This window comes from Caloenas nicobarica, chromosome 3, assembly GCF_036013445.1.
Source record: "Caloenas nicobarica isolate bCalNic1 chromosome 3, bCalNic1.hap1, whole genome shotgun sequence".
In the NCBI taxonomy this organism is placed as follows: domain Eukaryota; kingdom Metazoa; phylum Chordata; class Aves; order Columbiformes; family Columbidae; genus Caloenas; species Caloenas nicobarica.
The window spans coordinates 28,485,704-28,507,272 of record NC_088247.1 but is presented as its reverse complement, the minus strand read 5'-3'; the positions used below and the strand labels follow the sequence as shown (position 1 = coordinate 28,507,272).

General features: G+C 37.3%; 1 protein-coding gene across 1 annotated transcript in view; it reads left to right on the top strand.

Moving 5' to 3' along the window:
- Positions 1-21,569, top strand: part of EYS (eyes shut homolog) — an 826,250-nt gene that overhangs the window by 762,138 nt on the left and 42,543 nt on the right. Inside the window, exons 41-42 of the mRNA XM_065631328.1 lie at positions 5,803-5,975; positions 20,961-21,143. Of these exons, the coding sequence (XP_065487400.1) occupies positions 5,803-5,975; positions 20,961-21,143 (356 nt within the window). The remainder of the gene's footprint in view (positions 1-5,802; positions 5,976-20,960; positions 21,144-21,569) is intronic.

Here is a 21,569-nt window from a genome sequence, read left to right as displayed (position 1 = left end):
GTTCTAGGGATTGCTGGGAGCAATTGGAAACTTTCTGTCATTAGGAATTATGAGATATTTTCAAAGCACAAAGAAGTTAGGCAGCATGTGATTTCAGTGAGAGGTAGAAATCTGGCTTCTACATTATGCTGTTGAAAATGTTTATGTGCTTCCCTGGCCATGTTTCAGATAGTGCTACTTTTTATTGTCAAAACCATTGGTTTTCAACTGTTTTAATTTTTTTTCATTTCATTTTTATAAATACATTTTAGAGATGGAAAACTCTATTTATTATTTTTCCCATACAACACAAGGAAAGAGAAAATGTAGTATTAACTGAAAAGACTGAGGAGATTGGGGAAGAAGTGTCAGAGCTAATTACAGCCCTTGTAATGGACCCAGCATGACAGACCATTGTTTGTCTTCTCAGATGTGTCCAGGGAATGGACTGCTGCCCACATAAATTGTTCTCGCCAACCATTGCTTGCTGTACTTTTTCCTGAGGGATCCTTAACCATCCACCATTAAGTATTATGTGTCCAGAAGTGCTTTATACCACAATTGTGTATCCTCTTGTGTGACAGGAACAGTCATAATTGTCACATTAAAGCACAGGACTTTTTATGCATCATACTTTTTAACGGATGTATATCCTTCATGTGAAGGGGAATCACCTGTATATTCACTATCTGAGTGGAAAATGAGAGTTAAAGAGGGTTTATAAAAGACTTCAGAAGAGGATTCATGATCCTGAAAAGTTAGATAGTACTGTGTTAGATATTTGAATGAGTACATTTTAAAATAAGTTGTAACAATCCTAAATTCCTGAAAATAATGACATCTTTGAAGGTCTGAAATAGATATTCTGCCAATAAGCAAGAGCTCTTCCTCCTTCATCATTTCCATAAACCAAATTCTGTCCTTCCCGAGTCATAACTAACTCAAACACAACTCCGGTGTGCTTTCTAAGATTTAGGTAGTGAATTCTTGTTCAAGGAATCTCATATATATATGCTTAATGATAAGATTGATCATTGGTGTCTGGCTGGGATGGATTAAGTAGCTATTTTAATTAAATTTCTTAGTTGAGTCCTATAAATTAATTTTCTGTTTGAGCTGAACCATTTTGTATGCAATACTTTCTTTCTTGTACATTGGCTGCAGGCGAGTGAGGTGCTGGAGCCTGTCTGTCACTCCTGTTCTCCTTTTTGAAGTGGAATTGGAAGCTTTCCACTCCAAAACTTTTAACCAATATCAAAAAATTTGGAAATGTCTTTTAAATGTGAGCTTCTATTTAGTCCATTCTAGAACCAGTATAACTCTGAGTTTAAGCCTGCCTCCAACAAAATTTAAAGCAAAAGCTTTTTTCCATGAATGCACCCAACCAATCTGGAAACTCCCCAGGAGTTTTCAAAACCAATTTAGTCCACAAGTGATTTAGACTTGGTTTAAACAGGGCCTGTCAGTGGTTGTTTATATGAAGAGAAGCAGTTTAGAAAGTGCTTTCAGTGAAAGGAAATTTGAAGTGAATCACCAGAGCTTGCAGAATAATAATTCCTGATACAGGAAAAAAGGATTCAAATCAGTAAAGCGCTCGGATCTAGTGAAGATATCATAATTGAGGAGACCTGGGTGAAAGTACTAAAGCAGCAGGAAAGCTGAATTGATTTTTGGGAGCTGTATAATGCAAGGAAAGATTGGCAGATATATACTAGAAAAACGCCTGCTGTTCACAAGGGAGAAATGCCTCCCTTATGTATTGTCCTTTGACATTTTTAAGATTATTGATGAGATGAGGTTATCCTTCTTGCTGCAATGAGTTTCTTTAGATTTGGCTATTCCACAAAGCTTTCAAAGGAAGATCCTAATCACCTTTACATTATCCTGGTATTTTCTAGAAAGAGATTTAATGAATCTTTGCATGAAGTGTAATTCAACACAAAGTTTAAACTGATAAAGTATGATGCTCCTTTCATTTTCCAGTAATTTAAACCAAAATGGCACGAGGAATAAGTAAGAGTAACAACTTTAAAATGAACTAAATTACATCTATTTATTAACCGAGGAAGCTTTGGAAACTGTTACCTCAAATTCCATGGCTTTGTCCCAGATAATACAGTGAGAGCACTGAAAGAACTTGTGTCATTAAATATTGAACCCACTGTGACATGTAGTTTTTGGCATTCTCACCTTAGCGCTGTCATGATTAAAGGATGCTGAGTGTGCTTCCTTTCAGGGAAGCCTCTCACATATGACTACACAAATGGCACGTACAGTGCTGTCAGTGGGAATCACAAAGCATAGTGCTCCCCCTTTAGAGACGGAAAAAGCACAGGCATATCAAAAATATAGAAAAATAGAGAGCCACAGCACTGTTTCACTGGAGTACAAATGATGTCTATGACACGTTGTACAGAGAGATTATAATATTTTATTTTAAAACCAGAATTAGTTTCAAAGTCAAAACTGTGGTTAAATACAGCTGTGACTGTATTATTAATGTTAAATGTTAAAAACCAGACTCCTCTACAATGTGCAATAGCAAAAAAAAAAAAAAAAAAGTCATCAAAACCTGTGTTGGCATCACAGAGGTGTTAATCTGATATAAAACTTTGATTTCATTAAATTGGGCCACTGACATAGTACTGATTCAAGGAGAAGAATTTGTATTACTGAATTACCAATTTCATGTCATACCACACAAATGCTTCTTGATGATTTTCTTTCCAATCTGATGTGTAGACCAAAGATCAAAGACCTTTTTTAACATGGGAAATGGTAATGAAAGGTGTGTCCCTTACCACCTCAGAGAAGGATTATAAGAAAGTCAGAGAACAGTTCATCTTCCCTATGCTTTTTTCTTCATATATCATAAGGCTGGTGACATATTATGATGGTGCTCTTGGAGTATTGTTCTTTTCACTTTCACCCCTTTTCTACACTATTTCTGTCTCTTCTCTCATTTTCTCTCACCATTTGTGACATTCTTCCTTCTTATGATTCTTGGTGGCTACGTGTTTTTTCTCTGTCTAATTCTGGAGGTCATCAGTACTCCAGTTTAAAGTCTGGAGCCTTTTCTGATATATAATATACAGCATGGCTGTCTGATTTTCTTTTGATGGCTTATAAATCTACATCCATATTAGCAGGTAATGTAGTTCAATAGGAGTAGATTTACAGGGCAAATCAATTAGTGCTGAGGACCCAATATCCCCATTATTCACAATTCAGGGAGCTTTAACTCACACTAGACCTCATATGGCCCCATGGACTGAATGCCCATCAGCAGTTGAGTACCTGAGATGTGAGGCAATGTTCTGGTGCAGGTTCATCTGAAAGAAATTGGGTTCATGTACTCTTGACACCACTCTACAACGTCAACCAAGGCACTTCAACGGGGGACAACCAAGAGGTTTGCTTCAAAACCATGCTCTGGAGCTGAATTTAAACACTAATAAAGACGTAATGCATTTCAGCAAAACACTCCAAATTTGTTTCTAATTTTGCAGCCTCGAAATTCTGATATTTTCCTTGTTTCTTTCACACATTATTCACTTTCCTCAGCTTGTGTATGTAATTATCCAATAACCTTTTCTTGAAGCCATTCACATGTGTACAGTGTACACAAAAGATACTACCTCTCTGATTTGCTGTCCGCTTTCATTTGCTTCTTGCATGTATAAAGGATAGAAGGATGTAATGAAATTGTGAAATCCACTTGGGAGGAGAGAAGTCCCTGGTGATTCAAGAATTTCTGTGTTTCTTGCAGCTGAGATTAATTCAGCAGAATATGGGAGCCTTTGTCCTCTCCTTAACTAAGTAATGTTACAGACTACTTGGAGAAAGAATTAGAAGTCATTTGGGACTTCATATTTCAGTATACTAATTCTTGTGAACTGGCTGTGATATTTTTTCTGTGTGGTTAGCTGTTATATTTTCAAGCTTTGTATTATTTTGTAGAACTTTTTAAAAACTGTTTTCTTTACCTCATTGGGATTAATTATTCTTTGTAATTAGGATGTTATGGCATCAATGGCAAAACATTAGAACATCATTCATTTTGATAACAATAAGCTCCTCACAATTTGTTATGAGACCTATTATTTTTAATGTTCTCCACAAGAGCAAAAGACAATAGAAAGAAATGGACGATGTTGACATATACAGCTCAATAGAAGAATGTATGAAAATTGTTTTTTTAAAGATGAAGGCTAAGTTCTCTATATTTTTTCAGTCAGTAGTGATGATCTGTCTTCTCTTCTATAAACAAACAGAAACACATTTGATAACTAGTTTTAGAGATCATCACCATCAATTGTAGATTTCCAGGAAGAATTCAGTTTATTGTTGCTTTTTTAATTAGCTGAACTGTGTAATGCTGGTATTAAAACCGCTGAAAGCAGGCTTCTCAATGCTGCACAAATGAAAGCAATCCAGTGTCTCATTTACATTCCTCTCCTGGTGTCTGCAGCAAATCTATAAATAGAATAGGCTACACAGAGAAATTTATTACTGCAGCTGATAGCAATTTTCTTTTGCAAAGGTGTCTGGAGGCGTTATTCATGAGATTCATTCTGATAGACTCTCCAGCTGAGATCTTCACTCCCCAGACCTGCGGGTGGTCAGTTTAGAAACACACTAATCAACTGCTATGCACAAAGACTGTCACAAGACTTACTTATGCCCCTCTTTTAAAAAATACAGGAGTTTTCTCAGCTTCTCTAACCTGATTGCATGGATATTATAAGCAGTGAACAGATTTTTAGAAATCACATGTATTTGACATTTTATCACGGATCATCATAATGATTATGCTATTATCTGGAAAGACATAATGACTGTGGTTTGATACAGCTCACATCACGTCTTCTGCATTCATACCCACAGGCGCATGTAACCTTATCACGTATAAGAAAGACATGTTTCTGTTCACTATCAAGGATGTGTAGTAATCACATGAACTGACCTATCTAGCTGCCATCTAATTTCAGTCATAAAACAAGGAGAAAGTTAAATAAGACCTTTAATGAAATTGTATTTATAATACGTGGTAGATGGGAATGTCTCACACTCCTGCTTTTCCTATCTAATTTTGAGTTTTGTACCATATCTGCCATTGTAGATCTGTGCACACTAAAGAGAAGATAATTCATACAAACTGAATATGTACATTTCTAAACGTTTGTTTTTATCACCCTTCAAGACTGATGGTAACTTATTTTTTCTCTTACTTTTTCTAATATTCTTTCTATGACTGAGAACATAAGATATATGAAAGCAGAGATATTACCTGTTTATTCTGGTTCAATTTCACTATAATCACTACTGTAAATATTCGTATTTCAGTTTTTCTTTTCATCCTACTGTGTTGTCACAAGCTATATGTAATACCTGAATGTACAAATGATGTTACCATTTGCAAAGTAAACTAGTAACTTCACATTTTTCGTTTTCACTTTATTTCATTTTTTAGACATAATAGAAGAGCAGTTTTTCTGTAGCATTTTTTTCAACTATGTTATGAAAGCAGCAGAACAAATAACTAGTGAGACATTAGAAAAGTCACATATCTTACCATGAAAGGAAAGATAAATTAAAATGTAAAATTAAACCCAAAAGAACCTGTCAAGTCACCCATAAAGCATTGTGTCATCTCTAATGCCAGGTACACAAGAACAAAAATGTTACGAGAGTAAAAACAAAGAAATGTATTACAACCATAAGTCAAATGCCACTGATTTTCTGAGTATAAAACCCATCCTCTTTTTTTAAGTTTTTTGTACTGATACTTTTTTTTTTTTGTTTTTAATTTAAATTTTTCAGTGATAAAGAAAATTGGTTTTGTGAATGCCCTAAACTCTACTCTGGAAAACTCTGCCAGTTCACAACTTGTGATGAAAATCCGTGTGGAAATGGTGCTACGTGTTTTCCAAAGTCCAGGCAAGATGCTGTTTGCCTTTGTCCATATGGGAGATCTGGCATCCTCTGCAGTGATGGTAAGAACCATATTCTTCGTGCATCAGTCATAGTTTCTGTCATTCATAGAAGCCATGGTAAGAAACAAGTCCAGTGCTTCGAAGGCAAAACACTGAAAGTGACCACCTCCCCACCTACAAACACATCCCAAAATCCAGTCACAAGCAAAGAATGTCTGAGCTGAGCACTCTCTCCGCATGTTGTTTCTTAAAAGTGTTGGCCACAGGAAAGAAGAGAGAGGGATCAAAGAAGCTGGGAGTAGACAAGCTAGGAAATACCAGGTAGTATCTGATGTTTTAGTAATTTACCTGGAGAAAAGCTGAGAGAGATTTGACTGAGAGCTCCTTTGGAGAAATTAATTTCTCCTCTAGTTTGGTTTTTCCTCTACTTAGGGAAGTATTACTTCGTATATTTTGTAAATAAAAGGATTATTTAAACCATAGGTAATAAATCGTACACATACCACCAGCTGCTAAAATTTGATTCATTTCTGAGGTCAAATATGGGAACAAATTAAAATATACCAAGTACTTTGCTATGAAACAGGAGACAGGATGAAGGGAAATTAGTAAAGTCAAATAAATAGGTCATTTTGACTAATATTATAAAAGGAGGGGCTTTTATTCCTCAAGCATTGATTATAATGATTGTTCTAGGTCAGAAATTCCTGTGTGTAAACATCCAAGGTATTCTTTTCCCCTAACACTCCATGGTGCAAGAAGCAATGATTGAAAAACCTGCATATAGAAAATAATCACTGGTTCTGAGCTGATTCAGTAATGCATATGAACTGCCTTTTAAAAGAAATATTAAGCAACATTCAGGTCATATCAAAGTCTATATTGTCTTTTCCTTCATATCATATACATCTTTACCTCTTTTTTAACATTTTAATTTCTGAAATATTCAGTAGATGAATGTTTATTTTTTATCCATATTTTCATCTAACCCTGATAATTGATAGCCAATAGCGAATATGTAGGTAGCTGTTTGAAACATGTATGATACTTCCTTGGTAATCTTTCTTAATTTGCAGTAGCACAAGACATTGGGTCTTCATGTGCTGGGGTTGGTATCTGGGTTAGTCCTTGATAGAATTATTTTCTTCCATGCACTTCTCCATGCCTCTCCTAATTTTATATATAACCTGATTACTACCCTCCCAAAATTATTTCTGAATAGTCCAAGTTGATTCAACCATTTTTGGGACACCAGCCATGCTGTATCTTTAGTCATCCAGGCTGCCTGTCTTTGATCCTTCTCAGTTCCACTGCATCCTCTTTAAAATGGGGGTCCAGAGCTGACCACAATATTCAAGGTGTGGCAATGCCACTGCTTTATACAGTAGTGTCTGGCATTTTTCTGTTTTACTCTCTGCCCTTTTCTTAACCATTTCTTCCATTCTATTTCCTTTTATAAGTACACTGATATTTTCGTGAAACTGCTTATTAAAACTCTTGACACCTCTTTCTCTGAGTGCTGATGGTGAGTTCAGAGCCCACCATTCCATGTGGAAGGCTAAGACTGCTTCTGTAATCTACCTCAATTTACATCTGTCAACACTGAGTATCATCTAACATTTTTTCCCTGTATTCATTCAATGAGGCTCTTCCACAGTTCTTTGTAGTTACCTGTCTCTAAATTGAGAGAATGAGTAAAAATTGAGAGCGCCTAAGTTGAAAGTACACAAATTCACTGGTTTGATTACACTACAGAGCTGAAGGCTTTGAAAGCACGGAAAGAATGAAATGCTATTGAGTGGAAAGGGAAAACTCAGTCTGGATCATCACTGTAAGCAAGCAAAACAGGGAGGAACACCCAGCTTCGTAGGACAGAGCATAAGTCTAGGGTCAATAAAATAAGCCCACAACATAAAAAATTACTGAAATATGAAAAATTATTTTATTGGACAGTGTGTTAAGAGTTTAGAAGGAGTAGAAATTAACTGAGCACAGACAAAAGTCTTGTTAAGTTGGATTTTGCATTGGAACTTAAAATGAGCTGCAGAAGGCCTTTTTATCACACACACTAAAATTCCACAAAGGAGAGAAACAGCTGCAATGCAGTGAAAGCTGGTGCAGCCTTAGCAGTAGCCCTAGCAGCATCAAGGCTATACATTTGACGAGGTATTTGAAGATAATGGTAGATTGTGGTATATTGCTTAATTACAATGGTAGAACAATGCAAAGTATATCAGAAACAGAAGACAAATTTAGTTGTTTACACTAACAAGTGATGCAGAGAATACATTTATTAGAAAGAAATGGTTCATGAAATTTAAAGTCTAGCTGCATGCATTTTTTATGAATCATCTCCCATTTAAAGTATACAATATTGTCTCTACTGTTAAGATTAGTAACTAAATGCATGCTACTTTGTGTCTGAAACACTGAAGGAAAGCCTGTTTTTCCTAAATGCTTATCAAATAATAGTTGTTCTTCACAAACAGGAAATGTGCAATATGTTAAAATGATTATTTGATAAAATTGATGTAGAAAATGTACCAAATAGAACTGCAGATTCCATGCTGCTCCTTGTCATGTCCCACCCAGAGGTATGAGTCAGGGGACAGGTGACTCAGGTTCGTGGGTCCCCTTGGTTGGAAAACAGTACACACAGTACTTAAGGTCCATAAAAGGCTTTTATTTTGCAGCTTGGCCCAATTAGCAAATGATTTGGTGGCAGAAGGATTTATGTTATTGCACGTTAAATTGGTAAACATAGAAAGTTTGTGGCATAATGCGGGGCTGTAAATCTTATGTTACTATATTACTTATAAAAAGGAAAGCAAAAGAATAGAAGTATAAGAAATAAAGAAAAGAGAGAGAAAGATTTCACCATCCTTATGGCTCTGTTTTATGTGTGATGGAGTTCATAGTCTTGGATATGCGGCATCCTCTGGTGTCCTGTTCAGTTCATGTGGTGAGACTGGTGGGCAGAGTGGTCTTCAGGATGGTGGGTGGACACCACCACTGCTTGCACAAGGTGGGCCTTTATAGCCCTCTGGGTTGCCTGCTTGTGTAATTTTTGGTCTTTTGTGGAGGTGTTATTGCAAAAGACAGAAAAGTCTGGGGAGGTGAATGTGAAAGATTGACAAGTCTCAGGCCATCTTGAAGGATCTCGTCTTTTCCCTTTGTGCCATGTTGGGCCTATCAGAAGACAGAGCTACGTGCTCTCCAACACGCCCCCCAAATCCTGTATCAGCCAGCCGGCCTTTGTCTGTGGCTTATTAGCTTGTCATTGCTAATCACAATTCACCGTATACTGAATATCCCATCTCCTGCTCCTTGGAATGTCCAGTCTCCTGCAGCTGGATGAGCTAGTTTTGCCACAATGTTTGAGCCATTATCCTTTTCAGTCTCTGACACTCCTACCAATAGAAATTATTTACAAAAAACAAATAAGGAAAAATATAGATGTGGACATAGCGACAAATGAGCCCAGTGCTACAGGTCTTGTCCATATCAGAGCTCCAATTGCCATCTGTTGAGCATTGGAAGTCACACTAAAAACAACATCAATCTCTACAAATATGTAAGAAGAAGTGATAATAACACTATTGTTGCTATTAAATGGAAAAAAAATCGCTCGACATGACAAGTTAAAAATACATCATTTTATGGGCAATGCACAACATTCTAAAAGTGAGAAAACTATAGGGCTACCATAAATATGACAAATGAGGCAAAAATTTAAGGATAGATATAACTTCTGTTAGACAAACCTATAAAACTATGGAAAAACAGACAAGGCTCTGGGACTGACAAGGACTTTTCTTCCATTTCTGAAGTAGATGGAGCATAGTGTAGTCCAAGCATGCTGGGAACAATTGCTCTGAGTTTATCTGAGTTATGTTATACTTGTTTCTGACATCAAGAAAAGCTTCCTAAAAGCATGTCCATTTTTCCAAATATATATAGTGAAATGCATTATCTCTCACTACACATCTTTTCTTGCTTTTATCACTAGATGACCATGTTATTATGACTACAAGTTGACCATTATATATTGCAGTCTCTCTCAAGAAGCTAAATAGCTAAGGCATAATGGGCCAAGGGGAACGGGGGATGATAATAGAAGAGAGGACAGCTGTGCTGATCAGAAGGACACAGCTAGACAAGGGTACTGACCAGCCAACTATTTACATGTGCCTGGCCCTTTTTGTCCCTGTATCCCCCTATTTTTCTCACTTATTCCTCCCCAAATCACCTAATTCCCTCCTTTTCCCCACCTTTGGTTCCTCCCTTAAACATCCCTAAGTCCTATACTATTTCAAAATGCTCTTCACTTCCATCCCGTAATGTGTCCCATACCCCATGGTGCTTACACCCTTCTGTCCAAAAGGTGTTCCAGTGTTGACTCGCCATGGTCGGTGTCACACCTGGACACTAGGGCTGAGAGTTTCCTGGCACAAGCCTGGACAGGGCGTCCCTTCCTCTGAATCCTTAATTTGGGTTCCCATCTGCCTTTGGGCTCTGTGCTTCTATGGGTTTGTGGAGATGGACCTGTGGTGGGCTGATGGGCCTGAGAGAGGACTGGGAGTAGCTGGAGTAGAGTGTGAACTGAGTTCCCCCACCTGCCATTGGCTCTCCCTGCTGCTTTGTGGGGGTGCAGGAGAACATTTATCACATAACCAAACACTGTTGATTTGAGGAGTTAAATGTCCCTATGACTTCCAGCTCAGGGGGAGTGGAGTTGCCTGAAGCAATAATTTAGTCACTTACTAAAATAGAAAACATGACACATTATTGTATGCAACAATTTGGAAGAGTGACTATGTCTACAGTGGCAGCTTGACTCACTCTCCCAAGAGGCTTTGTTTTTTTAAGCTGTACAAAAAGCAGTCTGTATCATTTAAACTGAGCTCAGTTATTGAGCTCTGGCTTTTCAGTAGTTTCGTGTGAAAGCAGCCAACGGTCGAGCCCTAGTCTGATAAATTTCCTTTCATATTTAATTTAGTAAAAAGTTGCTTGCATTGTGCTTCTTGCAGATTGTAAATCTCCAGTATTTAGGATCACACTGGTGAATTGAAGTATTTACAAATAGCACCATTTCAGACCATATGAATACACGTTCTCCAGCGGTGCTATAGACATTTTTTTCTCTGAAATGCTTTTTAAAATACTTCTATGTATTTGATTTTTCTACTTTTAAAAGTTGGTCAGGAAGACATGTCAACAACTCGCTATGGAAGAAAGTGAGGATTAGGTTAGCACTAGAACTGCCCATCATCCAGGGAAATTTTCATTTCATGGAATCTAAGACTTACATGAAAATCTGTGGTGCGTGCTAAGTCCAAAGAGAAAGCTTGAGCTCAGAGTTAAGAGAGATGTTCGTATCACCATACTTCAACTCTCTTAAAATTAAGGAGAATTCTGATTATAATGATTTGAACATAAATGTGGCCAAATCACTGTGGTTAACATGAAATAAAAGTCAAATAGTTTTAATGAGACTAAACTATTAAAAACACTACTGTTGTATCTCACCAAAATAAACAGAGTTTAGGACACTGTACTTCTACCAACCCCCCCTCCCCCCAAACCAGCAACTTGTTCAATCCCTACCATCTCATTAATCAGCCTTTATTTCTTTTTTCTATTTTTTTTTAACAATTTCATCTAAGTAGAGATTGGGGCATTCACTGGTTGGTACAGGAAACTGGTATGATCTGTAAAATATAAAGCCAGTACATTTGAAATATGAGCGTAAGGAATTTTGATAATTAAGACGTAGAAATGTTAAGGAGGAAGTATCAGGGTATCATTGTTGAAGTAGAAGTGGTTCATTCGCCAGGAATGGAAATGAACACCTGGAGTTCTAAACTCTTTGTGTTGTTGTTACTTATATGTTGCACAAGAAACTGGGCCTTTTTGGGAAGCTGTTGGTCATACCATGGAGCATTTTGTTAAGCCATCAATCAAGAGCAAGTGCTTTGCGAGCACAAATGCAAATTTAAAAGGAGAAGGATTTCAAAGGAACGTGCATTGTTAAATTGAGTAATTGTGTCAATTACAGTGTTTTAGTGTTTTAGTTACACCATGTGTTTCACATATGTACATATGTGACAACATAAAATAGAGTCCTAACTGTGACATTGTATTTAATAAACACACACCAAAAAGGGCCATCCACAGCATGTGTTCACAGCAATCTGTAAGTATGTTCCTTCAAACATTTCTTAGAAACATTCACGGTAATGGTTCAAAGTCCAAAGGATTCCAGCAGGTTTTCTGCAGGATGTATTCCCCCTATGTATAAAATTAATTTCAAAGTGCTGAAGTGGGAATAGTCACTTGCTCCAAGCTCTGTAGAGTGAAAATCAGCCTGCAAGCACATTGCTTCTGTGCAGCTATGTTTGGCGCACAATGTCACCTTCAGAGTTGTTTGGGTCTGCAGACTAAATCATGCAGTTTGGTGACAGCAGATGCCCAAAGGAAATTTCATCAGATTAAAAAAAAAAAAAAAACTGCATTGCAAGGTTTCTGGTCAGCGGTAAGAGACTTTGAGGAATGCTGATCAGCGTGGCTCTTCTTCCTGATCAAGGAAATTTATTTTCTGGGTCATTTGCTTTTAGCTGGGCTTTAATTTCCCCTTTCCCCTCCAATGTGAGGAATTTCATAAAAGTTGTACAAAACGCACATATCATATCCACAGTCACACACTATTAATGTCACTGCTGTATTACCAGTTTTTCAGCTTCATATTTTCATGCTTGAGCAGTGAAATCACTTTTATTATTTCAAGTCTCATCTTCCAATCAGAAGTACAAGTTACCAGTCCATACAATTACAGAAATAAGCTAAGCTAATAGGGCCCGTGGGCTCCATGACTACTGATACCACAAGACAAATAAAGCAATACCTAAGTATCTACTGGAGGTGGGAACGGGAAGCCATATGCCTGAATTACACATTGTGCAGATCTCTAACTCCTCTTACAACAGTCTTTCAGACATCAGGAGTCTTCTACTACCACCTTGAATTCTCACCTGGCACTGCACTACCCTGCAGCTCCACCACCCCTTAGCTTTTCCTCCTTGAACTCCCCAGAGTTTCTGGTGAGGAAACTGTGTTGCCTATTAAAGAAAACAGCTTTAATGTAGAACTAGCAAAACATTTAAACTAAATATATGGGAGCAGGCAATTTCACTGTCATAAGTCAAGCAAGTAGGGCAGAAGGCCAGTTTCACTGAACAGGCAACTCCTCATGGAGGTCAAGAGGAAAAATAAACTGTGTGATCTTTGGAAGCAAGGTCAGGCTTTGCAGGAAGAGTGCAGAGCTGTGGTTCATTTATGCAGGCGGAAGACACGAAAGCCCCAAGCTCAATTACAGCTGAAACTGTCCAGGGCTTTTTTATGCATGTTAATAGCAAGAGGAGCTCTGAAGAAAACATTGGGCTTGTTGAAGGTGGTCATCTGACTAATAGGGATGAAGAAAAAGAAGAGGCATTCAATGCAGTTTTTGTCTCAGTCTTTAATGATAATGATAGACCTTGGGGTGTCCAGTCCTGAGTCAGAGGACCATAAGCGTGGGAACAGTGACTTTCCATTTGTGAACATTGAAATTGGAAGGGACCAGCTATATCATCTGAATGTTCACAGGTCCATGCGGCCTGATGGGATTCATCCCAGAGTTCTGAAGGAGCTAGTGGATCATACAGCAGAACCCCTCTCTATGATCTACGAAAGGTCTTGGGAGTCTGGGGAGGTTCCTGCTGACTGGAAGATGGACAATGTTATTCCAATCCACAAAAAGGGAGCGAGGGAAGACCCAGGGAACTACAGAACTGTTAGTGTAACCTCAATTCCTGGAAAAATTATGGAGAAGAGCCATCAGCCATCGGTCCCTGATCTAATACCTTCTAATGTGCCGCATTACACAGAGAGAGGTTGCTACCAGAACCTTGTGCCAGAGGTCTGCATGCAAATGGGTATTTAAAATTGGTGATTGTAAATATATAGGAATTTATAGAAATGCATTTATATTTAGGTTTATATAGCTTTGTTAAGCAAGCTGCTTCCATCAGGAGCATGTGTTGTAGCTCAAACGTGCAATCTTCTTGCTGATTCATTACAAACATAAGTAAGAGGAGGAATAACCCAGCTACTTTAAAAATAATTTTTCTAAACTCAGCTAAGAAAATATTTTGCACTCTGTTCATGAATGTTTCTGTGCTCAAGAGCAAGTTTGTTTGTTTGGGGTTTTATTATTATTATTATTTGCTATACTGCAAGCCAGTAAGAGAAACAGTGGCTGCTGAATTTTGTGATGGCAAAGGGCATTTTTCTGGAAACTTTTATACAGCTTGGAAGACTGGAAAATACAACACTTGGTAGCAATTTCCATTTTTTTTTTCAATATTATCTTTGCAAATATGTGAGCTGGTATTTAAGAGAACTGAATAATACTCATGCCACAGTGTATATGGCTGCCAATCCTGGAACCAGACACTGAATTGATAACTCTTCACAGTAGTCAGTGATAATAGAAAGAAGCGGATTATGTGATGGTAATTCTGTAGCCTGAAGTCTTCATCTTTTTCTATCCCTTTCATCTGTCTTGTTTTTTGCGATGTATTGTAAAGCTGTGGTTCAAGATGTATTGCCAGTGAACACTAAAAGAAACATTAATTTTAACTTATAACAGAAAATTCAAAGATAATGAAACTAGTATTTTCTTTCTTCTTTGTCACTTTATTCTTTCCTCTTTAAGATTTTTTTCAAACTATAGTTGATTTTTTTTTACCTCCCACTTTTATGCTCACCTCTGATACGTTGTACAATGTTAGGGAAGTAGGTAACCAACCATATTAATGTATTTATATAATGGGATAATTTGTCATTATTTGTTTGTGAGGCAATGGGACATATCGTACCTTATTACTTGTTCAGTGCTGGGAATGCTGAAGAGGACCATGATGAATGGCATGGGACTGACAGGGAGACATAGGACAAGATCAAGGACAAGAAGTTGATAAAAGACTTCGGTACTCTGTCAGAACAGTGTGTGTTTTAGGCACTCTGATAATTTGTAATGTGGTTTTGCATGGCTTATAATCATAGCCATTGGGACACATCTCTGTTCTTTCTCACTTCAGACTGTACACTGCAAGAGCAAGGGTGGGAATCAGCTTGGATGGTCTCCAGGCAGGAAAAGGGAAATAACCAGTGTGGTTAGCTGTGCCCTCTGCTATTTCAGCCATCCGAAAACATTCTAGAAATAATGTTTCAAAGAACTGTGTTTCAAGTGCTAGAAGATTATACAATTTTCTCCAGTCTTGGCTCCACAGCTTTATAATGAAAGGAAAGAGAATAAAAGGAAAAGGTGGAGATATCTTGCTGGACACAATTTTACCAATCACTGTGTTTTTCATACAGTTGTGGGGTTTTTTCCTATTTTTTAAATTTTTAATTTAAAAATATGTAAGAGTATGGCAAACTACTCTCCATCAAAATCAAACTAATGAAAGTCATTGCATGAAAGGTATCTCAAAGACTGGATGTTTTACACTGATGCACATTTACTGATTAACTTTTTGATGTGAATGAATAAAGATCTCTTGATAAATAATACTTAGTGTAGAGAAGAAACATGATTAAAAAATATGGTATAAAATCTATAAGTGCCAGTCCAGAAACAGATAAAAAATGAAATAGTTGTCAAGATGGATCTATTGAGTTAGCCAGAAATATAAGCTTTTGACTCAGGATTAGTTAACATTTTACTCTCCAGAGACCAGCATAGGTAGGGCTGTTCACAAACATTTAGTGCAGGTACCTATCTGCTAAGGATAGGGCAGTTAGTTAGATACTACATCTGACTTTTACTGAGTGTGAGAAATTGCTTCAACACTCTGGAGAAAACTGTGAAGAAGTAAACCAAAATAATATATAATGATTTTCATAAAACATGCCTCTGGGGCTCCTATTGCTTTATACAGTATTTCTCCATTTGGTGACCACATGCCTTATATAGGTACAGCTCCATATGGTGGTCACGCACCCTTTCAGGTAACATCCAAGCACCGTGCACACACAGGAGAGGACCAGCAAGGAGAGGAGCAGGGGTGGAGTGTGATGGCTGGTCAACACATGCAGGTAGTGCTTCTGCAAGTCAACAATAAAAAATAACAGTCTGATCAGGGAATTTGAAATTCCCTAAACCTGTCAGTGGGTCTGAGTTGCTCATCTGGAGAAGAAGAAATGCTCTGCTTCCTGCTGGCCTCGTGATAACTCCGCCACATAAATCTTTGTGTGCCCAGATATTAAGTTTATCCCACTGTTAGTGATATACTGGATTTACTGTTGTTTTAACTTGGGTAACCATGCTTCTGATTTGTATTTGTTACTGTGCTGTTATTCTGAGTTGAGTCTGTTACTACATCTGGAACCTAAAGCACAGCAGGGATGTCGTGAGCTTCTACAGTGCTGGATGTGTTATTGAACATACTTCATAGCCCCAGCAAACTGCACAGTTAAAACTGGATGAAAAGGCCATAAAGAGCTGAGGGGAGATCCTCAGGTCAAAGATCAACATTAGTTATGAAAATTGCTATTTGCCAGATATTTTGAAAGGGGCCGTGCTCAGACACCCAGGGGTAAGAAATTAAAAGGTCAATTTGCAAAGAATGTTTTGTGATTGTGCTTTCAACTGGAGTTCATACATCTATACTCAATTCTACAATACACTCCAGACTTTGTGTGTAACTTTGTGCAAATAATTTAGTTTCTGAGTATCCTATGGTTCCCACTCTTCAAAATCAGAAAAAAAAAATTCCTTGATTTCACAGAGAATGAGTTCAGAATTTCTAAATCATTTAGCTTTTATGGCAATGAAGACCAAAGAAAAAGAAAAAGCAGAGTCAGAAGCAGTTGCAGGATACAGCGAAGATAGGCTTCATCCTACCTAACTTTACAAGTTTGTAATACTTCACTCTGACTTACGACCTAATGCTACTTTTGTATGTGATGGGGTGAAACAAGTATTTCAGAATACTGTTCACCTGACCTGTATAAGGTAGGTGTTTCATGTGAAAGACACTGCATCGTAAATGTGCTTAATTTTTCCACTGACATAGAGTGCAACTTTAGGTAGTCAGCTGTTATATAGACACCTAAATCACAGATGCTCTCATTTTCTCAGATGGCTGCCACCCATTGTGTACATGTGCAGATTTCTTCTAAGGGAGAGGCTTAGGGCCTAGATATGTCTCTTTCCTATAGTAAATAATATAGAAAAAAATAGGTAAGCAATACTGTGAAATTAAAAGTCTAACAATTATTAAACATCAATGTGAAATAAAATGTTTTCGTATTACCGTATAGCAAAAATTTAGCACATACCGGATTTTTTGGTGAGAGTACAGAAGGCATGATTATATGTAACCTTTCCCCATATGAAGATCTTGAAAGTAAAGTGCAGTTCTTCTACCCAGTTCTGGTGAGCTGTAGGTAAAATTGCACTGAAGATAAAGGTCCAAACCAGAATGTATATTATGTTTTGGGTTGAAGACAGAGCTCCCATCTTTTTGCCTTTATATAGACTTTCTTTCAGGGTGCATCCATGTTAAAGATCATGGACATAGGCCATTCATTCAGTGTCATCTCTGAATAGCTGTCCCGCCTTCAGGAACTCCTGAGTAACATGTTGACATTCTGTGATACACCTTCTTCAGGACTTTGAGAATTATTCTTCAAAACATGTCACCTCTGTCTGAGGTGTTTTGAACTTGGACTGTCTCTGAGGTGTCTCTAAGAAGCATTTTAAACCTGCTTGACAGTGTCAAGATTTTGACATCTGACAGTTGACCAAATATAGCATACACAACCTGTTTGCAAACACTGAATATTGCTGTCTATATTTACTGGTATGAACTTTTTCAATAAAACTGCTTATCTTTCTGTACCATTTTCTGTTAATTTATGGCTGTAAAACTTCATCATCCCTTTGGCCTGGTAATTTTTCTCCCAAGCCTGTTTTCTTAGATGTCATCCTAAAAGCAGGAGAAAACAATAGGCGAAACCACAATTTAAGACCAACCTTTTCAGTACTGTTGGGAGCCCGTGCCATGTGTAGTATCACAGGCCATATAGAGATGGTGATACTTGTCTCTGGAGTCAAAGATAGCAACTTCCTATGATGGTGAACTTACCAAACTAAATTTTGGATAACATGTTCAGCTTACTAAGGCCAGTTCCCACTTCTGCCTTCTTAAAAGAGTAGCCCCATACCCTTCATTTTAGGTAAAGTTATTTAAAGATAAATTTTAAAATAACCTTAGATAGGAACAGTTCTGTTATCAACACAGTTTTGTCATGACTTCAACAAAACCTCAGCCAGTAAATCTGTCTATCACTTTGTTACATAAAGAAACACACAGAGAAAAGCTGAGTCTTGTCTCAGTAGCCCCAAATTTGCTGTCCCCTGGTTAATGGGCCAAAAGTGTTCTTGCTTGAATGAGATATGGTTTTAGTTGTGAGCATGAATTGAGATCTTTGAGCCTTTTGTTCTAGGATGTGTCAAAACTGCAGTGAAATTTAAACTGATATGTAGTAATAATATGAGTATGGATATATTTAACAATTTTCTGTATGTTGTACAGCACCTGGTCAGTGGGAGCAGCATCTTTCTACTGTCCACGTCCTACTGTTGTAGCTCACTTTGTAGGACATTCATTTGTCAATGTTCCATCCATCTTTATAGGGAATGTTGAAAGAAGCAAGTAGAAAAGCAAGATAATAACTCCCCAGTTAGAAAGCTCCAACAAAACAGCTGAGACAATGGCATACTTCATCCTGGGAATGAAGTGTTTCACCCTGCTGGGAAGAGCTTGTCAGGAATAGACTCTTCAGTGATCTCTGTCAGTGAACCAAATTACCTGGCACTGTGGAGTTACATGAAAGAATTTGCCTTTCCCATTATAAAGGGAACAGGAAAAACCAGTAAAAACAAAGGCCTCCTTTATTTTAAAATCTTCTCTCTTAAATATTTTGCTTTGAATTAAATAGAAAGAAAGAAAGAAAGAAAGAAAGAAAGAAAGAAAGAAAGAAAGAAAGAAAGAAAGAAAGAAAGAAAGAAAGAAAGAAAGAAAGAAAGAAAGAAAGAAAGAAAGAAAGAAAGAAAAGAAAAAAGAAAGGTAGAAAGAATACTTCACATTAAAGGAGCCATCTGTCTGTCATAGCTTCCTGAGAAGCATAAAATGCTGAACTTGAATGTCCCTCAGGCATGTTCAGGTAATCTGAGTGAGTACTGGTGAACTGCAGCCAACAACAAATTTAAATACGAACAGTTGTGTTTTTCCTCCGCTGCAGCACATGACTCACAAAGGTCTGAGACTTGAGGTTATGTTCAGTCAGACTAGATTAAGAACAAACTCATTGTCAGTTTTCTTCTAATTAGGACAAAATCATTGTTTCATAGAGAAATTTCCTGGCTCCCATTTCAGATCACAGAACAAGGCACAATGTGCCAGCTGTGTGAAGTGGTGCTTAATAAATGGGACAGTACACTCTGTATTGCTGCAGCCTGCAAATCTGTGCTAGAAAAGGTTTGTCAGAGCCTACGTCTGCACCTTTGGTCAGATGCAGATACTGAGGCAACGTCTGCCACTTCAGTGCTGACGTGGCAGGTGTCCCAGGTTGCAAATTTAGATACAGATTCCACAAACTAGAGATGGTGATATCATTTTCACAATTACGTGTGATTATTTCTTCCACTGTGTAAGTGTTGAAGGCCAGATGCTGAAAGGTACCTAGGCTAACACAGATTTACTTAACACAGATTTATAATTCTTTACTAGCACTTCCCAGTCTGGTTTGTACATGGTGCAGCTACGTATTCCTTCCTCCCCCATTAGTAAAGCTGGATCTAGTCACATTTGGTGCTCAGGTTGGTTAGAGATAACTGCTCAAATCTTTTAAATCTAGCCCCTTACCCAGTCTTTCAGGATTAAGCTTTACTCAGCTATTCTTCCTCTCTGTCCTGTGTTTCACTAAACCATATTGTCAATACAAGCATTATGTTATCTCTCCTCTGAGCATCAACTACAAGAATTGACTACAGCAGCCTGGCTACTCGGCTGCAGCAGCAGTCCTTGGGGCTGTGGGAGTGCTTAGCAACAGTGTTCTAACAACTGTTTACCAGTACAGATATGTGTATAGACGTGATTTCATTTGCTTTTTATCTGCTTTTTTAATCCCACAGTTTTTCTTAGCATAAATTATAAATTTCTGTGTTGCAAAATCAGTAGGTGTTTGAATGAACTTGTAGCCTTCGCAGCTTTGGAGGAAGGAGGAGTATATGTAGTTGGTAAAGGCATTTTAGAAAAAGCTACGTGTTTTGCTTGGTCAGTGCCAAACATAAAGGAAATTTTCACTAAATTGAACCTAAATGACAGTAAAAAAAATAATTTGTCAGTAGTGTAAATGATACATTTTTTGATACTCAATTCCTGAATATTCAGATAGTTCAAATGGTGGAGCAAATAATGTGAACAATATAATTCATGCAGGTTCTATTCACTGTGCTGCAAATTCATCCTTTTATGATGTTTCTTTTGATTATTTCCTTACCTGTGAAGAATTATAATTCCTCAACCTCTTCAGCACATCTCTGTACTCACTTTCACTCAGATGCATGTCAGAGATGGCACTTCTTTTAACAGGAGAATTTCTTTGTATGTTTTCTTTTGTCTATCTGAGTTTTGAGTAAATATTGCAGTGTATTTCTATTCATAACAATGCTATCTAGAATCCAGGAGATGGCAGTAGTTGCCAATAAGTCAGTGGTAAAAGAAGCCTCTTTACAAAAGCTGAAAAATAAAGAGATTAGACTCAGAAGAAAGTTAAACTATGTTTGTATGTATGAAAAATATTACAATGTATCAAATTATTAGTATTATTTATTAGTTTTTAAGTTCTGCAATGGGCTATTAAATAGAATCTGCAAATACATATATTAAATAATTTGCCCTAACACCTAATTTATTTTTTTTTTAAATCCAGCTATTAATATTAGTCAACCGAGTTTCAGTGGTACAGATGTCTTTGGCTATACGTCATTCTTAGCTTATTCTACAATCCCAAATATCACCTTCTACTATGAATTCCGTGTGAAATTTCAGTTGGCAAACCACCACTCAGCTTTACAAGATAACCTGATTTTTTTCACTGGGCAGAAAGGCCAAGGTAAGCTTTATTTTTATTATCTATCCTTACACGCTTTCAAATATTCATTGAACAAGTAGGATATAAATATATGCATCTTTTTCTTGATTCTTTTTAGGATATAATTTTATTAGGAGGAAATAATCTCTTCAATACTTTCTTGGTTTGTAAACACACAGTAAACAATCAGATTGTATAAATGTTTCTTTTCATTAAGAAGTGTAACTGCTTCCAGTTATTAAAGTCGACAGTTAATCTGATGCTTGAGGTAGCATATTTCTGAACAAAATAAATGGAAACCAGAAGATTAAGATTCTCTTTTCAGTCATAAACATAAATTTCATTATTGACTATGTTTATTTGGTGTGCAGTTTTGAGAAATGCTGTCTCAAATCTTTTTCCAGTGATACTTACTTTATTGGAAAGTCCATCCATCCATCATGCCAC